Below are 14,367 nucleotides of genomic sequence, written 5' to 3' on the forward strand. Positions count from 1 at the left end.
AGGGGAAGTGTCGAGCTCTGCTGGGCACTGCCATCTGTGCCCCCCGGGGGGTCTTGCGAGGAAGAAGATGCCAACTGGATGGAGGATGGTGGAGGGGTTGGGATAAACGGCCACCCCCTGCCTACTGCCCCTCCCGCCTGGACATGGGGACTGTGGGCCTGGAGCCCCCTTCTGGTGGGAGCCCTCTGCTTTGCTTTTCACTTCTCCATGGCAGTGAAGTGACATCATCAGTATGGTGATGTCACAGATCAACGAAACCAACATTTGAGCTGCCGTGCTTTCTCTCTTCCCGAGTGCTTGGACGTCACACATTGCAGAAGCAGAAGTTAAGGATTAGTGGTTAGCGCTTCCGTTTTTTCAAAATAGCTTTGGCATAGCCCTGGCCAGATGGCTCAGTGGGTTGGAACATCATGCTGTACATCAAAAGGTTGCGGGTTTGATTCCAGGTCAAGGCACACACATACCTAGGTTACAGGTTTGATCCCCGGTCGGGGTGCTTACCAGTCCCTGTGTCTCTCACATCCATGGTTCTCTCTCATTCATTGTATCCGTTCCTTCTTCGTCACCTCCGCTGTACTGGCAAGCCCTTCCGTGTCAGTTTTGAGGCTTGTGTGGTTGTCTGGTTCCATGGATCGCTACAGTCACGGTGCATTGTGTTTTTCTTCCCAGGCTTTGGATATCCTCTTGGAGAAGATGAGGGCTTCGGGCTTCGACTTCTCTCGAGTCCTCGCCTTGTCTGGGGCAGGCCAGGTCAGTCTGCAGCAGCCCGCACGGGCCACGCGAGGGCAGCTGTCTTGGGCAGGGGAGCCGGTGCCGAGGTGCCCGCTCCCCGAGAGGGAGGGTGCTCGTCCTTGAGACCCACTGACACATTTCATTGTTGTAAAAGCCCCTATAGCCCTTGGAGGGTATAGGGCTTGGCTCCTTGCAGAAGGATCTGAGACAGTTCTTACGATTGCGCGTCGCATGAAATAGGACAGTGGGTGAGGAGGAACGAGGGGATGGAGGGAATGGCATGAATTTGTGATGACTGGGGCACTAAAATGGCATTTCTATTTCCTGGAGGTAAAACCAAAGGCAGAAATTATACTAACAATGGTAGCAGTTTCAGTAGTAGAGGTGCTACTACTACTACTAACAATGAATGTGTGCTGGCCGCAGTGCTGAACCTATGATATAAGTTATCTGAGTCCTCATACCATTTCTACAAGGTGGGATCCCGGAGTGGTCAGCACAGGGGTTCTGGGTTGATCCCCAGCTCTGCCATTTTCGGCGGTGACCTGGGACACACCACCCAGCTCTCTGCTGCCTCCTCACCCTCATCTGTCATAGGCTCAATGTGAGTGTTAAATGCGTAAAATTTAACAGTGCCTAAGTATGTAAAATCCTAAGCTTTAGCTACTACTTTTATTGTCATTGCCATTGACATGGGGAGGAGTGGGGGAGTGGGCCACAGAGAGGCAACGTCACTTGTCTAAGGTCACTTCGCCCCCTGCTGGATTAGCCCTCATTAGGGAGTGCTCACTAATTTTTCAGAAGACGCCTCTTCCCCCTGACCGGACAGGAATTGATTGCTCTTGTCCTTGTTAAACTAAGCAGATTCCCTGGGTGCTCTTGTCTGCTCCTCACCTGATCCCGGGCCTAGACACCCTCTCCCTGCTGGGCATCCCCTTCACCCCCATGGCCGGGTGCCCTATGACCACCGCAGACGTACCACGACCCAGACTGAGCACCCATCTGTCCCCATACGTCTTCCTCGGGCTCCCTGCTTCAGGTGTCATCTTCCCACCCCCACATCCAAGGGTCCCCACGTTGCTTTGTACACGACTCCTGAATCTACCACCTCTTCTCCAACTCTGCTTCTGTTGCCCAGGCCTAGTGCCATCATTTTCCTCTGGGCTTCGGCTCCAGCCTCCCTACCTGCAGCCAACCTTCTCCAAGGTTCCCACGGGCCCGTTCATACATTCGGCCCTGCCACATCCCGCTAAGCCAGAGTCCCCACACCTCCAGGACGAACCCCAACCTTCTGAGCATGGGCATCGAGGCCCTGATGCTGCCGCCTTCCCCTCCAGCCCCATCACCCACCTCCTGCCCCAGCTTCAGGCCCACTGCTTAGAATGCCGCCCTTCCCTCCACCTGGCCCTCCTGTCTGTTCCCACAGCCCTGCCTGTACCACCAGGGTTTTCTGATTGTACATGTGTATCTTCTTTCCTGACTCAACCTCAGTGTCCTGCAGAATAGGGACAGTACTGTCTGATGCATCTGTCCTATGCCTGGTATGATCTAGGTGCTCAGTGTTTGTGGAATGAATGGATGGGTAAGGAGGGGTGGGAAACGTCTGGCCCGCAGACCATAGAAGACCTGCAAAATCATTGGGTCGGGCCCTGCCAAGGCATTAGGGGCGAGCTAACTAAATGTTCGACCAAATAGAGCAGGCTCATTTTTAAGTTGATAATTTTGTGTGGTCCGAGAATGAAGTTATAAATATCCAAGTGGCCCTTGGTGGGAAAAAGGTTCCCCACCCCTGGAAATGAATGGATGAGTGAATTTCAGATAATACTATGCGCATATACTTAAATCCAGTTTTACAAAAGCACCAATATCCAGACTGACCGTTCCTTCTTGGAGTCTTCCTACAAGTTGTGAGGTGGACGGGGCAGAGTTCCTCCCCATTGTATAGACAGGAAAACTGAGGCTCCCGAAGAGGATGAGCTCTGTGGAGCCCAGTTCTTTGCGTGTGGTCTCGGGTCTTTCTGTGCTTTCTGTGTCTCCTGAAGGCTGTGACACGTGTGGCCTAATGAGCGTGTATTTGGCTTTCCCTGGACAGCAACATGGAAGTATATACTGGAAAGCTGGGGCCAGTCGGGTGCTGACAAGCCTGTCACCAGACCTCCCGTTACACGAGCAGCTGCAGGTAACTGGCCAGGATGGGGGAGTCCAAGAAACTTCTCTAGAGGGGAAAGGAAGGCCCTGAGGTGTGAGGCTTTGAGCATTGTCGGGGGGTAGGAAGGTGTTTGGGTGGTAGTCCTGTGAGTCGGGTCTGCCCTGCCCCCCTGCAGTGGGCATACCTGGTGTCTGGACAAAGGGTCAGGTGCTAGCAGCCCTCATCACACGGTCCCTCCTGCCCAGCCCGACTCCGGCTCATGGTCCCTTGGGAATCTCCTCATGGGGCCGGATGCCTCCTGATGCTGGAAGCCGGCTCTGGCTTCTCCTCTCCTCCCAGGCTCCAGGTGCCCCGGCAGAGTGGCACGAATCCTTTCCCGCCCACATCTAGCATCGCCTGGGGCACTTGGGCATCCTCCCCAGAACCTTCCACCTTGAGCTTTCTGGGAGAGATCCCAGTGGGCCAGGCTGAGGTGTGGGCATGGTGGGTTTGCCCTTAAGCCTCCCAAGGTCATATCCAGGAAAGAGGCGCCCACACCTGCTCAGAGGTGCCTGCACCAGCGGGCAGAGCGCAAGCCTGAGCCCTGGCCCCTTCTCTCCAGGCCTGTTTCTCCATCCACGACTGCCCGGTGTGGATGGACTCCAGCACCACAGCCCAGTGCCGCCAGCTGGAGGCCGCCGTGGGCGGGGCCCAGGCTCTCAGCTGCCTCACCGGCTCCCGTGCCTACGAGGTGAGCAGGGCTTGCCTTGGGCTGGGTTGGGCTGGGGCTGGGACCGGGAGGAAGGTCTGGTAGTTGGCTCCAGTCCCTTTTTTCTGGGTGTCTGGGAGGACACAGCTCGTGGCCGGTCCCTGTGGGGATCACATGAGGCCGGGTGGGGTCACAGAGGAGCCAGGACTAGGCACTCTGGTCCCGGGTTCCGATCAAGGCCGTCCTGCCTCCTTGTGCTGCCCGTCAGGCAAGGGCAGGCCTCCCCTGTGTGTGCCCAGGTGTGAACACGGCTGTGCTCCTCACGTCAGCCGGGGTGACGATGGTGCCTTGCTTTCAGCCTCTCTCACTCAGGTTTTGGGTAGTTTTGAAGCTAAAAGGACTCAGTGTTTGTAAGACAATACAGTTCCTGGCAAAATGAAAAAATAAAAAGAGTGCCTGTTTCCTGCTGGCCTCAGCGAAGGCCCCACCCCACCCACGGGTGGCTGTCACCGGCCCAGCCCCAGTGGGGTCATGCAACCCTCGCTGGAGCACAGGTTTTGGGGACAGGGCCAACCCCACTGGGGCCACCTGAGGTCAGAAGGATGTGGGTGGGGAAGGGACCCCCGAGTCCCCTGCACGGGTGCTGTGATCAGAGCAGGCCTCGCTGCTTGTCAGTCCCGAGTGAGGCTTGGTCACTCAGATGGCCAGCTGGTGCCAAGCATTGCTGAGGCCTTTTGAAAGTCTTCACGTACTAACGGATTTCCAGAGCATGGAGCTGCTCATTCCACGTAGGATTTGGGTTTTTAAGAGTTTGCCGTCTTTTTTTCAGCGATTTACAGGAAACCAAATTGCAAAGATTTACCAGCAGAACCCCGAGGCCTACTCACACACGGAGGTTGGTTAAACGTTCCTACTTGATTGAAAGTCACAGTTGAATTCCTTTTCTAATACTTATCTTTACCAGAAATACATCTCCTGTGCATTGATGGGAAAAAACACAGACATTGATTAGCGGACATTAAAAATGATACATTCACTTTGCTTCTTTTTCTCATTTGGAAAACAATTTGCTTGTTTCTGTGGCTGGGCCCAACGGGCCTTTTTAATCTTGGAAGTTAACATCCAATTTACATTATAATGATTCAGGATTACTTTGCAGCATTAGCCATGTAGGCTGTGGGCAGGGGTGGAAAGCCCGCTCTGAATTCTGTGGGAAACACAGGACAGAGGTGGCTGATGGGGGCAGGAGGTGTGGGCGTTCTCTGCCCTGGTCCAGGGGCCCGTGGTTCCCTTGTGGAAGCAAAGACCCCCCCAGCTGACATCTAAAATCTGTTATCCGTTCCTGCAGCTCCTGTCTGGGCCAATCGAAAGCTTCCTAGGGGCCGGCTTTCACTGATTCTTGCTCTGAACCCTCAAGCGTCTTTTTGGGGTCTGAGTCCTGCGATCACACATCCCACTTCCCTTGTGACTAGATACAGCAGTGGTTCTCAACCTCCTGGCCCTTTAAATACAGTTCCTCATGTTGTGGTGACCCAGCCATAAAATTATTTTCGTTGCTACTTCATAACTGTAATGTTGCTACTGTTATGAATCGTAGTGTAAATATCTGATATGCAGGATGGTCTTAGACGACCCCTGTGAAAGGGTCGTTCGACCGCCAAAGGGGTCGTGACCCACAGGTTGAGACCCGCTGAGATACAGCGACCACAGAAGAGGAGGCAGGAAGTCGGCACCACACTCCCTGGATGCCGGGTGGAAAACCCGCTCCCCTGAGTGTGCCTTTCTCTGTTCAACTTGACAGTTGTATGGACTGTCAGAACCTGTGGGGTGAGATGCCACAGCCATTACTGGGGCATCTTGCTCACAATATAAAGCTCTTCGTGTGTGTGTGTGTGTGTGTGTGTGTGTGTGTGTGTGTTGTGTGAGAGAGTATTCAGTTGCTTAGAGCAGTGGTCGCCAACCGGTGGTCCGCAGATCCACTGGTGGTCTGTGAGGTCCGAAAGGTTGGCGACCGCTGGCTTAGAATATATGGAAGTGAGTCATATCTCAGTTTCCTTCCCTTACAGAGAATTTCCTTGGTCAGCAGTTTCGCCGCTTCCCTGTTCCTGGGGTCCTACTGCCCTATTGACTACAGTGACGGTGAGTGGGCCTGCGGAGTCCTGGGCGTGTGCCCGTGCAGGGGGCGCGCAGGCAGCGGGAGCCTCGTCCACCTGGCCGGTGCCAGTCTTTCAGGCCTATTATCTGCTGCCAGGCAGGGAGGGTGTTAGTTACCTTGCTGTTGGCAGCGACCCGAGCACTTCGCTGCTGCAGGTCACAAATGTTTCTTTGCCCAGGGTCTCTGAAGGTCAGGAATGTGGGGGCAGCTTAGCCGGGTGGTTCTGGCTCAGGAGCTCTCGTGAGGGGGCGTCCAGCTGGCGTGATGGGCTGGAGGATCCAGGTTCACACACAGGCCTGTTGGTCAGAGGCCTCGGTTCCTGGGGGGCTGTTAATGACAACACGGCTGGATTCCCCCAGGAAGGACTGACACCCTAATCTGGGAATTGAGGTGCCATCACTTCTGCCCCTGCCTACGGTCGCACAGACCCACCCAGGTGTGGGGAGGCGAGGACCTCCCAGGCGTGAACACCAGGACTCGGGTGTGAGCCGGGGCCAATCTTGATATTGACGTTTTTGTTCACATTTGGGAAACTCCTGGGAGTTGTGAGCTTCTGGAATGAAAACCTGAACAAAACCCAGACAGCATGGCTCAGGTGGTTGAGAGTCATCCCGTGCACCAGGAGGTCGCCGGTTCAATTCCCAGTCAGGGCACATGCCCAGGTTGCAGGCTCGGTCCTCAGTTGGGGGTGGGGGGAGGGCGTGCAGGAGGTAGCGGATCTACGTTTCTCTTTCATCGATGTTTCTATCCCTCTTTCCCTCTCCCTTCCTCTCTCTGAAATCAGTAAAAGCATATTTTAGAAAAATAAAATAAAAAGCCTGAACAAAACTAAATGGAAATGGTAGCAGGGAGGGAGGAAGGCTGGGAGGAGGTACGGAAGGAACTCTTGGGTGGGCCTAGGCTGCAGGCGTGACCAGAAGCAGAGGAGGATGTAGAGCAGGAGCCCAGACCCGGGAAAGTGGCTTCAGAACAGAGTGAGTGCTCTCAGCCCCCGGGAATCCAGCTGAAGTTTTCGAGTGCTGTCGTGTTCCAGACGTTATTCGAGTTTTCAGGGTGGAAAAATGGGGCGGCTAAGGAGTGCCCCCCACCCCCCAGCTTCACTCACAGTCTGGAGAAGTAAAGGCCCCTGCAGCTAATGGTGTAGAACTCAGATCAGCAGAACTTACACGTGGACGAGCGGGGTGTGCACTGTGCTCCCCACCTCTCCCTGAGGCAGAGTGCCTCTGGGGCAGGTCACAAGCTGCTCACTGCTCCCGTAGGCACGTGGGCACGCCGGAGGGCCGCGATCTTCAGCCTCCGCTGGGCCTTCCGCTCCCTCACCCGAGGAATCACCCCCTAACTCACCAGCTGCCTCTCATGGGCAGGTGACTCCATCCCTGCCCCAGCCCCCTGTCTGCCTCCACCTGTGCTCCCGGTTCCATCCCCTTCCCCATCCCGAGGAAAGCCTTGGGAGAAATAGATCGTGGTAGCCAAGACGAGGTGAGCTCAGGGAGGAGCAGGAGGAAGGGGAGGGGTGTCTGAGCGCTCTCCCCGAAGTTCGATGTGGTTGGGAAGTCCCTGAGGGCTGGCCCACATCAGCAGTGGGCTACCTCTGAGGAGACAGCTTGAACTTCAGGGGACACAGAGCAGTTCCTTGTCAACATATTCTCCTCCCCTGGCCAGGCCGCGGCCAGGTCTGGGAGCAGCAGCTTTCCAGGTAGCCGTGGTGTCTGAGCTGTTGAGGAAGTATTTGGAAGAAGCGGTGGTGGGGCGGGGCCTGTGTTTCCCGGGGCCCTGCTGGCGGCTGGCTGGCTGGGTCCAGCGTGACCCAGGCACATGGTACACCTTCCGCTGGTCCAAGTTTGCTGCGAGAGCATGATCCGCCCTCCCAGATCTGTGCATTTTTGCAAGATGTTTCTAATTCTTGTTTCCTGCCGTCCATAGGTTCTGGAATGAACTTGTTGCAGATCCAGGACAAAGTCTGGGCCCAGGCTTGCCTTGGTGCCTGTGCACCCCATTTAGAGGAGAAGCTGGGCCCCCCGGTACCGTCATGCTCAGTTGTGGTAGGTCCTCTTTCCAGGGACGTGGCTCCTTTAAGAGCTGGAGGGAACAAACCTTTCTTCCCAGACACCAGGAAATCTTACCATGTATTTTAAACTTTCAGGACTAAAGTAAAGTCAGGGGAAGGGGGAAAAACGCTTGCTTTTCCTGACTGTGCTTTCTAAAGATTACGCATCTGTCTAGAGGGGTCCCTGCCCTCTGGTCCCACAGCAGCTCGTGGAGGCGCCCGAGGGCCCTGGTTCCTGGGGGACCCCCTCCCAGCACTGCCTTTTGGGTTTATTTTATTTAGACCGTTGACATCTGCGTTCATGTGTCCAGTTATTTTTTTTTAATGTTTATTAATTTTAAAGAGAGAGGCAGGGAGAGAGAAACATCTGTTTGCTGCTGCTCTTACGAATGCATTCATTGGTGGTTATTGTATGTGCCCTGACCGGGGATGGAACCCCCAACCTTGGCGTAGGGGGACGATGCTCGAACCAACAGAGCTCCCCGGCCAGGGCTGCCCAGTGGTTCTTAATCCGATGGCTGGGCCCGGTAATTCATTTGCTTAGTTTTCATGCTACATCCAGAATTTGAAGCTCTCGTGACATGTCCAAGTTGCAGATGGGCTTGCTCTGGTGACCTTGGCTCTCAACATCAAGTGGTCTTCGAGGTGGTGGGATGACCTGTCCGGGGCTCCTCTGGCCTTTTGTGAACAGGAGGGACATCCCGGTTTGCCACAGGGAGTGATGCGGCTCCGGGCTGTGACCTGGAGCCGGTCCCAGTCCCGTGGCCTGCGGGTGGACGCTGTGCTGGGAAGGCGGGCTTGGCCTCAGCAGAGGGTCCCGGCTTTTCCTCCTCAGGGGCCCGTTTCTTCCTACTACGTCCAGCGCTACGGATTTCCTTCGGGATGTAAAGTGGTGGCCTTCACTGGGGACAACCCAGGTGAGTTCCTGGCGGGTATCGCTCCCCAGGGAGCCTGCCTTGGTCCATAGCCTGGCCTCTGTGAAGCCCCCTGGGGTGGAGCCCTGCCCTTCCTGGCTGCAGGCTCCACTCCTGAAAGCTGGCCCCCTGGACTTGCCCCACCGTGGCCCTGCCTGTCCTCAGGAGCCACAAGGCCGCCTCCCCGCCCAGGAGAAAACTGACAGTGATCAAGGAAGGCAGTCCTGCCCACCGCTCCTAGACCTGCCGTTTCTGGTCCAAGCTAAACCTCCCACTCCCTCTAACCCTTCCTCTGGGACCTGGCTTTGAGTCCCTAACCTGTCATTTGATCTACGGGCTTATTCCTCATGCACACACCTTGTTTTCCTTTCAAAGTGAAAATAAGTTCATTGAGTCTCCTTAGGACAGTGATGGCGAACCTTTTGAGCTCGGCGTGTCAGCATTTTGAAAAACCCCAACTTAACTCTGGTGCTGTGTCACATATAGAAATTTTTTGATCTTTGCAACCACAGTAAAACAGAGACTTATATTTTTGATATTTATTTTCTATATTTAAATGCCATTTAACAAAGAAAAATCAACCAAAAAAGTGAGTTCACGTGTCACCCCTGACACGCGTGCCATAGGTTCGCTGTCACTGCCTTAGGAGCATGTGTTAGTTCTTACTCCTCTCCCAACGAGAAGAACGCCCGCCCGGGAGGATACTGGGCTTGCTTCTAACCCCTGAAGTGTCCACTTCTGGGCACGTGTGAGCTGAAATGGCAAAGAAGCAGCTTTCTATCCTTTTCTTGGACTTTGGTTTCAGGCCAGTCCCTCCCTGAGTCTCATCTTCAGGCTGCTGTTGCTTTAAATAATACATTTTTTGCACCTTCATTAAAACAACAATAACAGGCAGACGAACAAAAGCTTATGCTGTTGTTTTATTCACAAGGGATGCCTCTTCATTGCAGAAAAAAAATGAAATACTGACAAACCAAAGGAAGGATGTAAAAATCATCCATAAACAGTTAAAATTGGGCTGGAACCAGCCACTTCCCTAAAGCAGTCCAAACTCCCCACCCACTGAAGGCCTGACAGTAGAAGTGATGGCTGTCCTTCCGACCTTCTTTTTATGTCCAACCCACCAGGACAGGCTTGTGTCCAACATTTTCATGGTTGTCTCGGTGCAATTGTCCCAGCATTGATTTCCCCAGTCCGCTGTGGTGGAGGTTGGTGTGGCTTCCGGTGCAAATGCTGAGGTGCACATCCTGTGTTGAGTCTTGTCCCTGGACTCTGGGGCCTAGAGGATACGCTCTCGGGGGGATTCCTGGACCCAAGGCTCTGACACACACTGCTGCTTGCACCTCATCAGCAATATCTGAGTCCACCTCTTCCCACACTTCTCCTTTCACTCATTCATTCATTCTCCCGATGTTTAGTGAGCATCTACTACGTGACAGGCCTTCTTTCAGTTGTCAGTGAACAAGGCAGATCGAGATTGCTGTGTAGGCCACATAACCCGGCCCTTTCCCTACCCCTGGGCCAGGGAAAGCCCCTCACTGCCGCCTCACGTCTGTCTTTTTCTGCCGTATGTGCCCTGGTGTCTTGATCTGGCCCCCTCTGTTTTCGGCGCTCCTGGGAGCCCCTGACGGTGGCTGGGGAGTGTGGACTGCCTTAGGGAAGAGGTCCCAGCCCAAATCAAAGGCCCTGATCACAGAGCCTCCACTCTCTCCCCCCTGGGACTTCCTTTGGGGACCTCCTGAGCCCTCAGCTCACCCTGTTCCTGCCTCTACCCTTAGCATGTGGGTTCAGGGAGGGGGGTGGCGGCTGTGCTCCCATCTGGGGGGCGATTGTCGTTTGCTCCCTGGCTCCGAAGTGTCTAACCAGAGGCTCCCCTCCCATCCTCAGCATCGCTGGCCGGCATGAGGCTGGAGGAAGGTGACATTGCGGTAAGGTGACTGCTCACGCCCACAGGTGGAGCCAGCTCTGTCTGCCCTGGGGTTCATCGTAGTTGCCTATCAGAGGGCCTGCTGGTTCCAAAAGGCAGCGGAGGGAGGGGACAGGGAGACCCAGGGCCTGCCCACATCTTCTCTCTTAGAAGGCCATCTGCCTTGGCTGAGTCCTCTGCCCGCCTTGACAGTGGCCAGTCCTGGCGGGCACAGTGGCAGAAGGTGTGAGGATGTGAGCTCCCCAGTGAGAAAGGCAGACACCACCCAAGCCCTCCTGGGTGTAGTGGGCAGTCGCTTGGGGAACTAGTCATCCATCACCCACACCATTAGTTAGACGCAGTTGTGGTGAGTTCTAGAAGGTCAGCCCATAGGATCCGGGACAGCCTGTATCTGGGGAGCTGACCTTGGGCTCCTGTGGTGTGGGAGGGTCAGAAGAGGTTTCTCCCCGGAAGTGGCCTTTACTCCGCGGTCTGCAGCACAAGGAGGGAAGCGTTGGGGTCAGGGCGGTGGAGCTGGGCAAGGACGGGGTACCTCACCCTGCCCATCTCTCCTCAGATCAGCCTGGGCACCAGCGACACCCTGTTCCTCTGGCTCCAGGAGCCCACGCCCGCCCTGGAAGGCCACATCTTCTGCAGCCCGGTCGACCCCCGGCACTACATGGCGCTGCTGTGGTAGGTTGGGTGGGGAGGAAGGCCGTCTGCCCCCATCGGGAGCACCCCAGGTTGTCCCACTGAGCAGGCTCCTGTGGGCAGCTGAGACCCCGGACGCACTGGGTCCTGCTGACACAGAGCTGGGTGGGAGCAACTCAGGACCTGGAGTCCCCCAAACCCAGGTCCCAATTCCAGCCCTAGCACCCACACCCTGGGTGCTCAGCCTGTGTGTGGCCTGGGGCAGACGCCCTAGCACAGTGGTTGGCAAACTCATTAGTCAACAGAGCCAAATATCAACAGTACTTCTTCAAAATAGACTCGCCCAGGCCGAAAACCGACTTCTGCGCATGCGCCACGAAGTTTCAATCGCACTGTACGCGCGCCCGCACGTGGTATTTTGTGGAAGAGCCACACTCAAGGGGCCAAAGAGCCGCATGTGGCTCGCGAGCCGCCGTTTGCCGACCACGGCCCTAGCATGTCTGGGCCACGCTTTGTTCATAACCCGAGGAGAAGGGGAGCGTTTACTTTGTACTGTGATGACGTGTTTGGCACATGGTCGATTCCGTTCCTACAGGAAGGGGGTGCGCTGAGCACAGGCCTTCAGACACTTGCTGAAAACTACTGAGGGAGGTTTCTGAGCCTCTATGCCCCAGGAACTGCTGGGGAATATGTGGGTCTAGCAGATCTAGCCAGCCCCTCCCCGTTGTGCAGGTGGTACCGCGTGCAGAACCCCAGCTCCCTGCCCCTCTTGGGGCTCCTCTGTGGCAGCCTCCTCTGTAAACGGCCCGAGACAAGTGCGTTTCCAGGTGATTCCTGGGACCTGAGCTGGGCCTGGTACTTGAGGGAGAGCCGCAGATCCCTGCCACGCAGTGGCTGGGGGTTGTGGTCCAGCCTGACCTGCAGCTCCTCTTCTTGGCAACACGTGTGTCCAGTCAGCGAGCACTGGGGCGCTCCCTCAGGGTTGTGTGCACTTCTGCAGCTTTAAGAATGGCTCGCTCATGAGAGAGAAGATCCGCGACGAGTCGGCTTCCGGTTCCTGGAGCGAGTTCTCGAAGGCACTGCGGTCCACGGAGATGGGGAATGGCGGAAACTTGGGTAGGCTGGTGGGTGCTGCGCAGGCCCGGGGAGGGGCAGCAGCTGCCTGTGGAAGGGGCAGGGCCTGGCGCCCCGTGAGTAGGGGGAGAGGAGGGCCAGGGAGAGGCCCAGGAGAGCCCTGTGTGTCTACACTTGTGCTCCATGGGCCTGACAGCTGGTCTGAGACCCTGTGTTCTGAGTGGAAGATGGGGCCATCGCTGCATCTCCTGCCCACTTGGAGCGCCTGGTGGCAGCCTCAGCGGTGGCAGCCACAGTGCCTGCTCCCTCCTGGTGCATCCTGTGCACAGCTTTCTGCTGCAGGCACCAGGTCCTGTTAGGAAAAGTGCCCAGCGTCTGGAACAGGCCTCTGAGCAGGGAGGGGGCGTGGGCAGGTATTTCAGGGCTAGTGGGGCAGCTGCCCGTGGCCTGGCTGCCAGGTGAGCATAGGGAGAGCTGTCTAAGGAAACTTGCCGAGGCCTTTCCAGATGCCCTCTGTCCTGCCGGAGGGCAAGGGACTGAGAGTATTCGTAGATGTCCTCCCGTGGGTGAGTGGGGCCCAGCGACAGAGATGTGGGGTCGCTGCACCCCGCCCTTTTTCTAAGTCTTGAGACGCCCACCTTTTGCTTTTGATCGCTGACGGCTAATCTCTTCCTGGTCTGTTTCAGGTTTTTATTTTGACGTCAAGGAGATCACCCCTGAAATGATCGGGCGTCATAGGTTTAGTCCAGAAAACCGGGAGGTATGTGCTACGTGTATTGGAGCTGCGTCGGCTCCAGTTCTGAGTGTTACATTTAACAGTTGCCTATGGAATGATGCTCCTTTTAGGGGCTCCATTCATTCACTCATCCCTGATAAAACAAACGTTTTTGAGCCTCTGGCCGGGTAGCTCAGTTGGTTAGAGAGTCGTCCCAATACGCCAAGGTTTCGGGTTTGATCCCTGGTCGGGGCACATACAAGAACCAACCAATGAATGCATGGATAACTGAAACGACAAATCGAGGTCTCTCTCTCTCTCTCTCCTCTTCCTCCCCTCCCCCCCCTTGCTCTTCCCCCCTCTTCCTCCCTTACTCTCTCTCAAATCAATTAAAATAATTTATTTTGATGTGCCAGGGTGCATGCTTAATGTGGGGAGTCAGCAGCTATGCCTGAGATCCACTGGAGGCCTGAGTCATGCATTCTGAGCCGGGGTCATTGGTTAACATGCTAACACACACATGAGTGGACAGTGAGAGCTCCTCACTCCGTGCTCGCTGTCTCCTGGACACAGGTCCCAGCGTTCCCTGCGGATGTGGAGATCCGAGCACTGATTGAAGGACAGTTCCTGGCCAAGAGGATTCATGCCGAGGGCCTGGGCTATCGAGTCCGTAAGTGAGCGGTGGCGGGCTGTGTTCTGGGGCGGGAGCCGGGGTCTCGCTCGCACCGCGGGGCTTGAGGTCCTGTTCGGCCGTCAGACGTGGCCTGGCGGGGTCTGTCTGTTAAGGCTCCATCGCAGGGGCCTCAGGCGGGAGAGAAGAGGAGCCTGACCCTGGTGGGGCCTGAAAATGAGGTGACTGGCTCTTGTGGGCAACCCACACGAGGGGACAGGTGTTCCTGTTTGCCCGCTCTGTCCCCTGTAGCCTCATCTCCAGGCCAGGAGCTATAGGACTTGACAATCTTTCTTTCTTTTTTTAAAATATATTTTTTTCTTTCTTTTTTTAAATATATTTGTATTGATTTCAGAGAGGAAGGGAGGGGAGGAGAGAGATAGAAACATTAATGATGAGAGAGAATCATTGATTGGCTGCCTCCTGCACGACGCCCACTGGCGATTGGGCCCGCAACCAGGGTAGTGACCTGACCGGGAATTGAACCGTGACTTCCTGGTTCATAGATAGACGCTCAGTCACTGAGCCACACCAGCCGGGCTCGGCAATCTTTCTGTAACCCTAAGCTCCAACCTGCAAACTGAATGTCTCAAGACCTGGGCCCTGAGGACATGGGCACGCAGGTGGGATAGGTCTGGGCTGATGCCATGGCTGGACCTTGACCTC

General features: G+C 55.7%; 1 protein-coding gene across 3 annotated transcripts in view; it reads left to right on the forward strand.

Moving 5' to 3' along the window:
- Positions 1–14,367, forward strand: part of XYLB (xylulokinase) — a 35,876-nt gene that overhangs the window by 8,333 nt on the left and 13,176 nt on the right. For all 3 annotated transcript variants that reach the window (XM_036333181.1, XM_036333180.1, XM_036333182.1), the window contains exons 4-15: positions 670–750; positions 2,825–2,911; positions 3,483–3,611; positions 4,399–4,464; positions 5,636–5,708; positions 7,648–7,766; positions 8,607–8,688; positions 10,573–10,613; positions 11,169–11,284; positions 12,243–12,358; positions 13,003–13,076; positions 13,605–13,701. In XM_036333181.1, coding sequence (XP_036189074.1) covers positions 670–750; positions 2,825–2,911; positions 3,483–3,611; positions 4,399–4,464; positions 5,636–5,708; positions 7,648–7,766; positions 8,607–8,688; positions 10,573–10,613; positions 11,169–11,284; positions 12,243–12,358; positions 13,003–13,076; positions 13,605–13,701 — 1,081 coding nt within the window. The remainder of the gene's footprint in view (positions 1–669; positions 751–2,824; positions 2,912–3,482; positions 3,612–4,398; positions 4,465–5,635; positions 5,709–7,647; positions 7,767–8,606; positions 8,689–10,572; positions 10,614–11,168; positions 11,285–12,242; positions 12,359–13,002; positions 13,077–13,604; positions 13,702–14,367) is intronic.

This window comes from Myotis myotis, unplaced genomic scaffold (assembly GCF_014108235.1).
Source record: "Myotis myotis isolate mMyoMyo1 unplaced genomic scaffold, mMyoMyo1.p scaffold_m19_p_13, whole genome shotgun sequence".
Classification (NCBI taxonomy): domain Eukaryota; kingdom Metazoa; phylum Chordata; class Mammalia; order Chiroptera; family Vespertilionidae; genus Myotis; species Myotis myotis.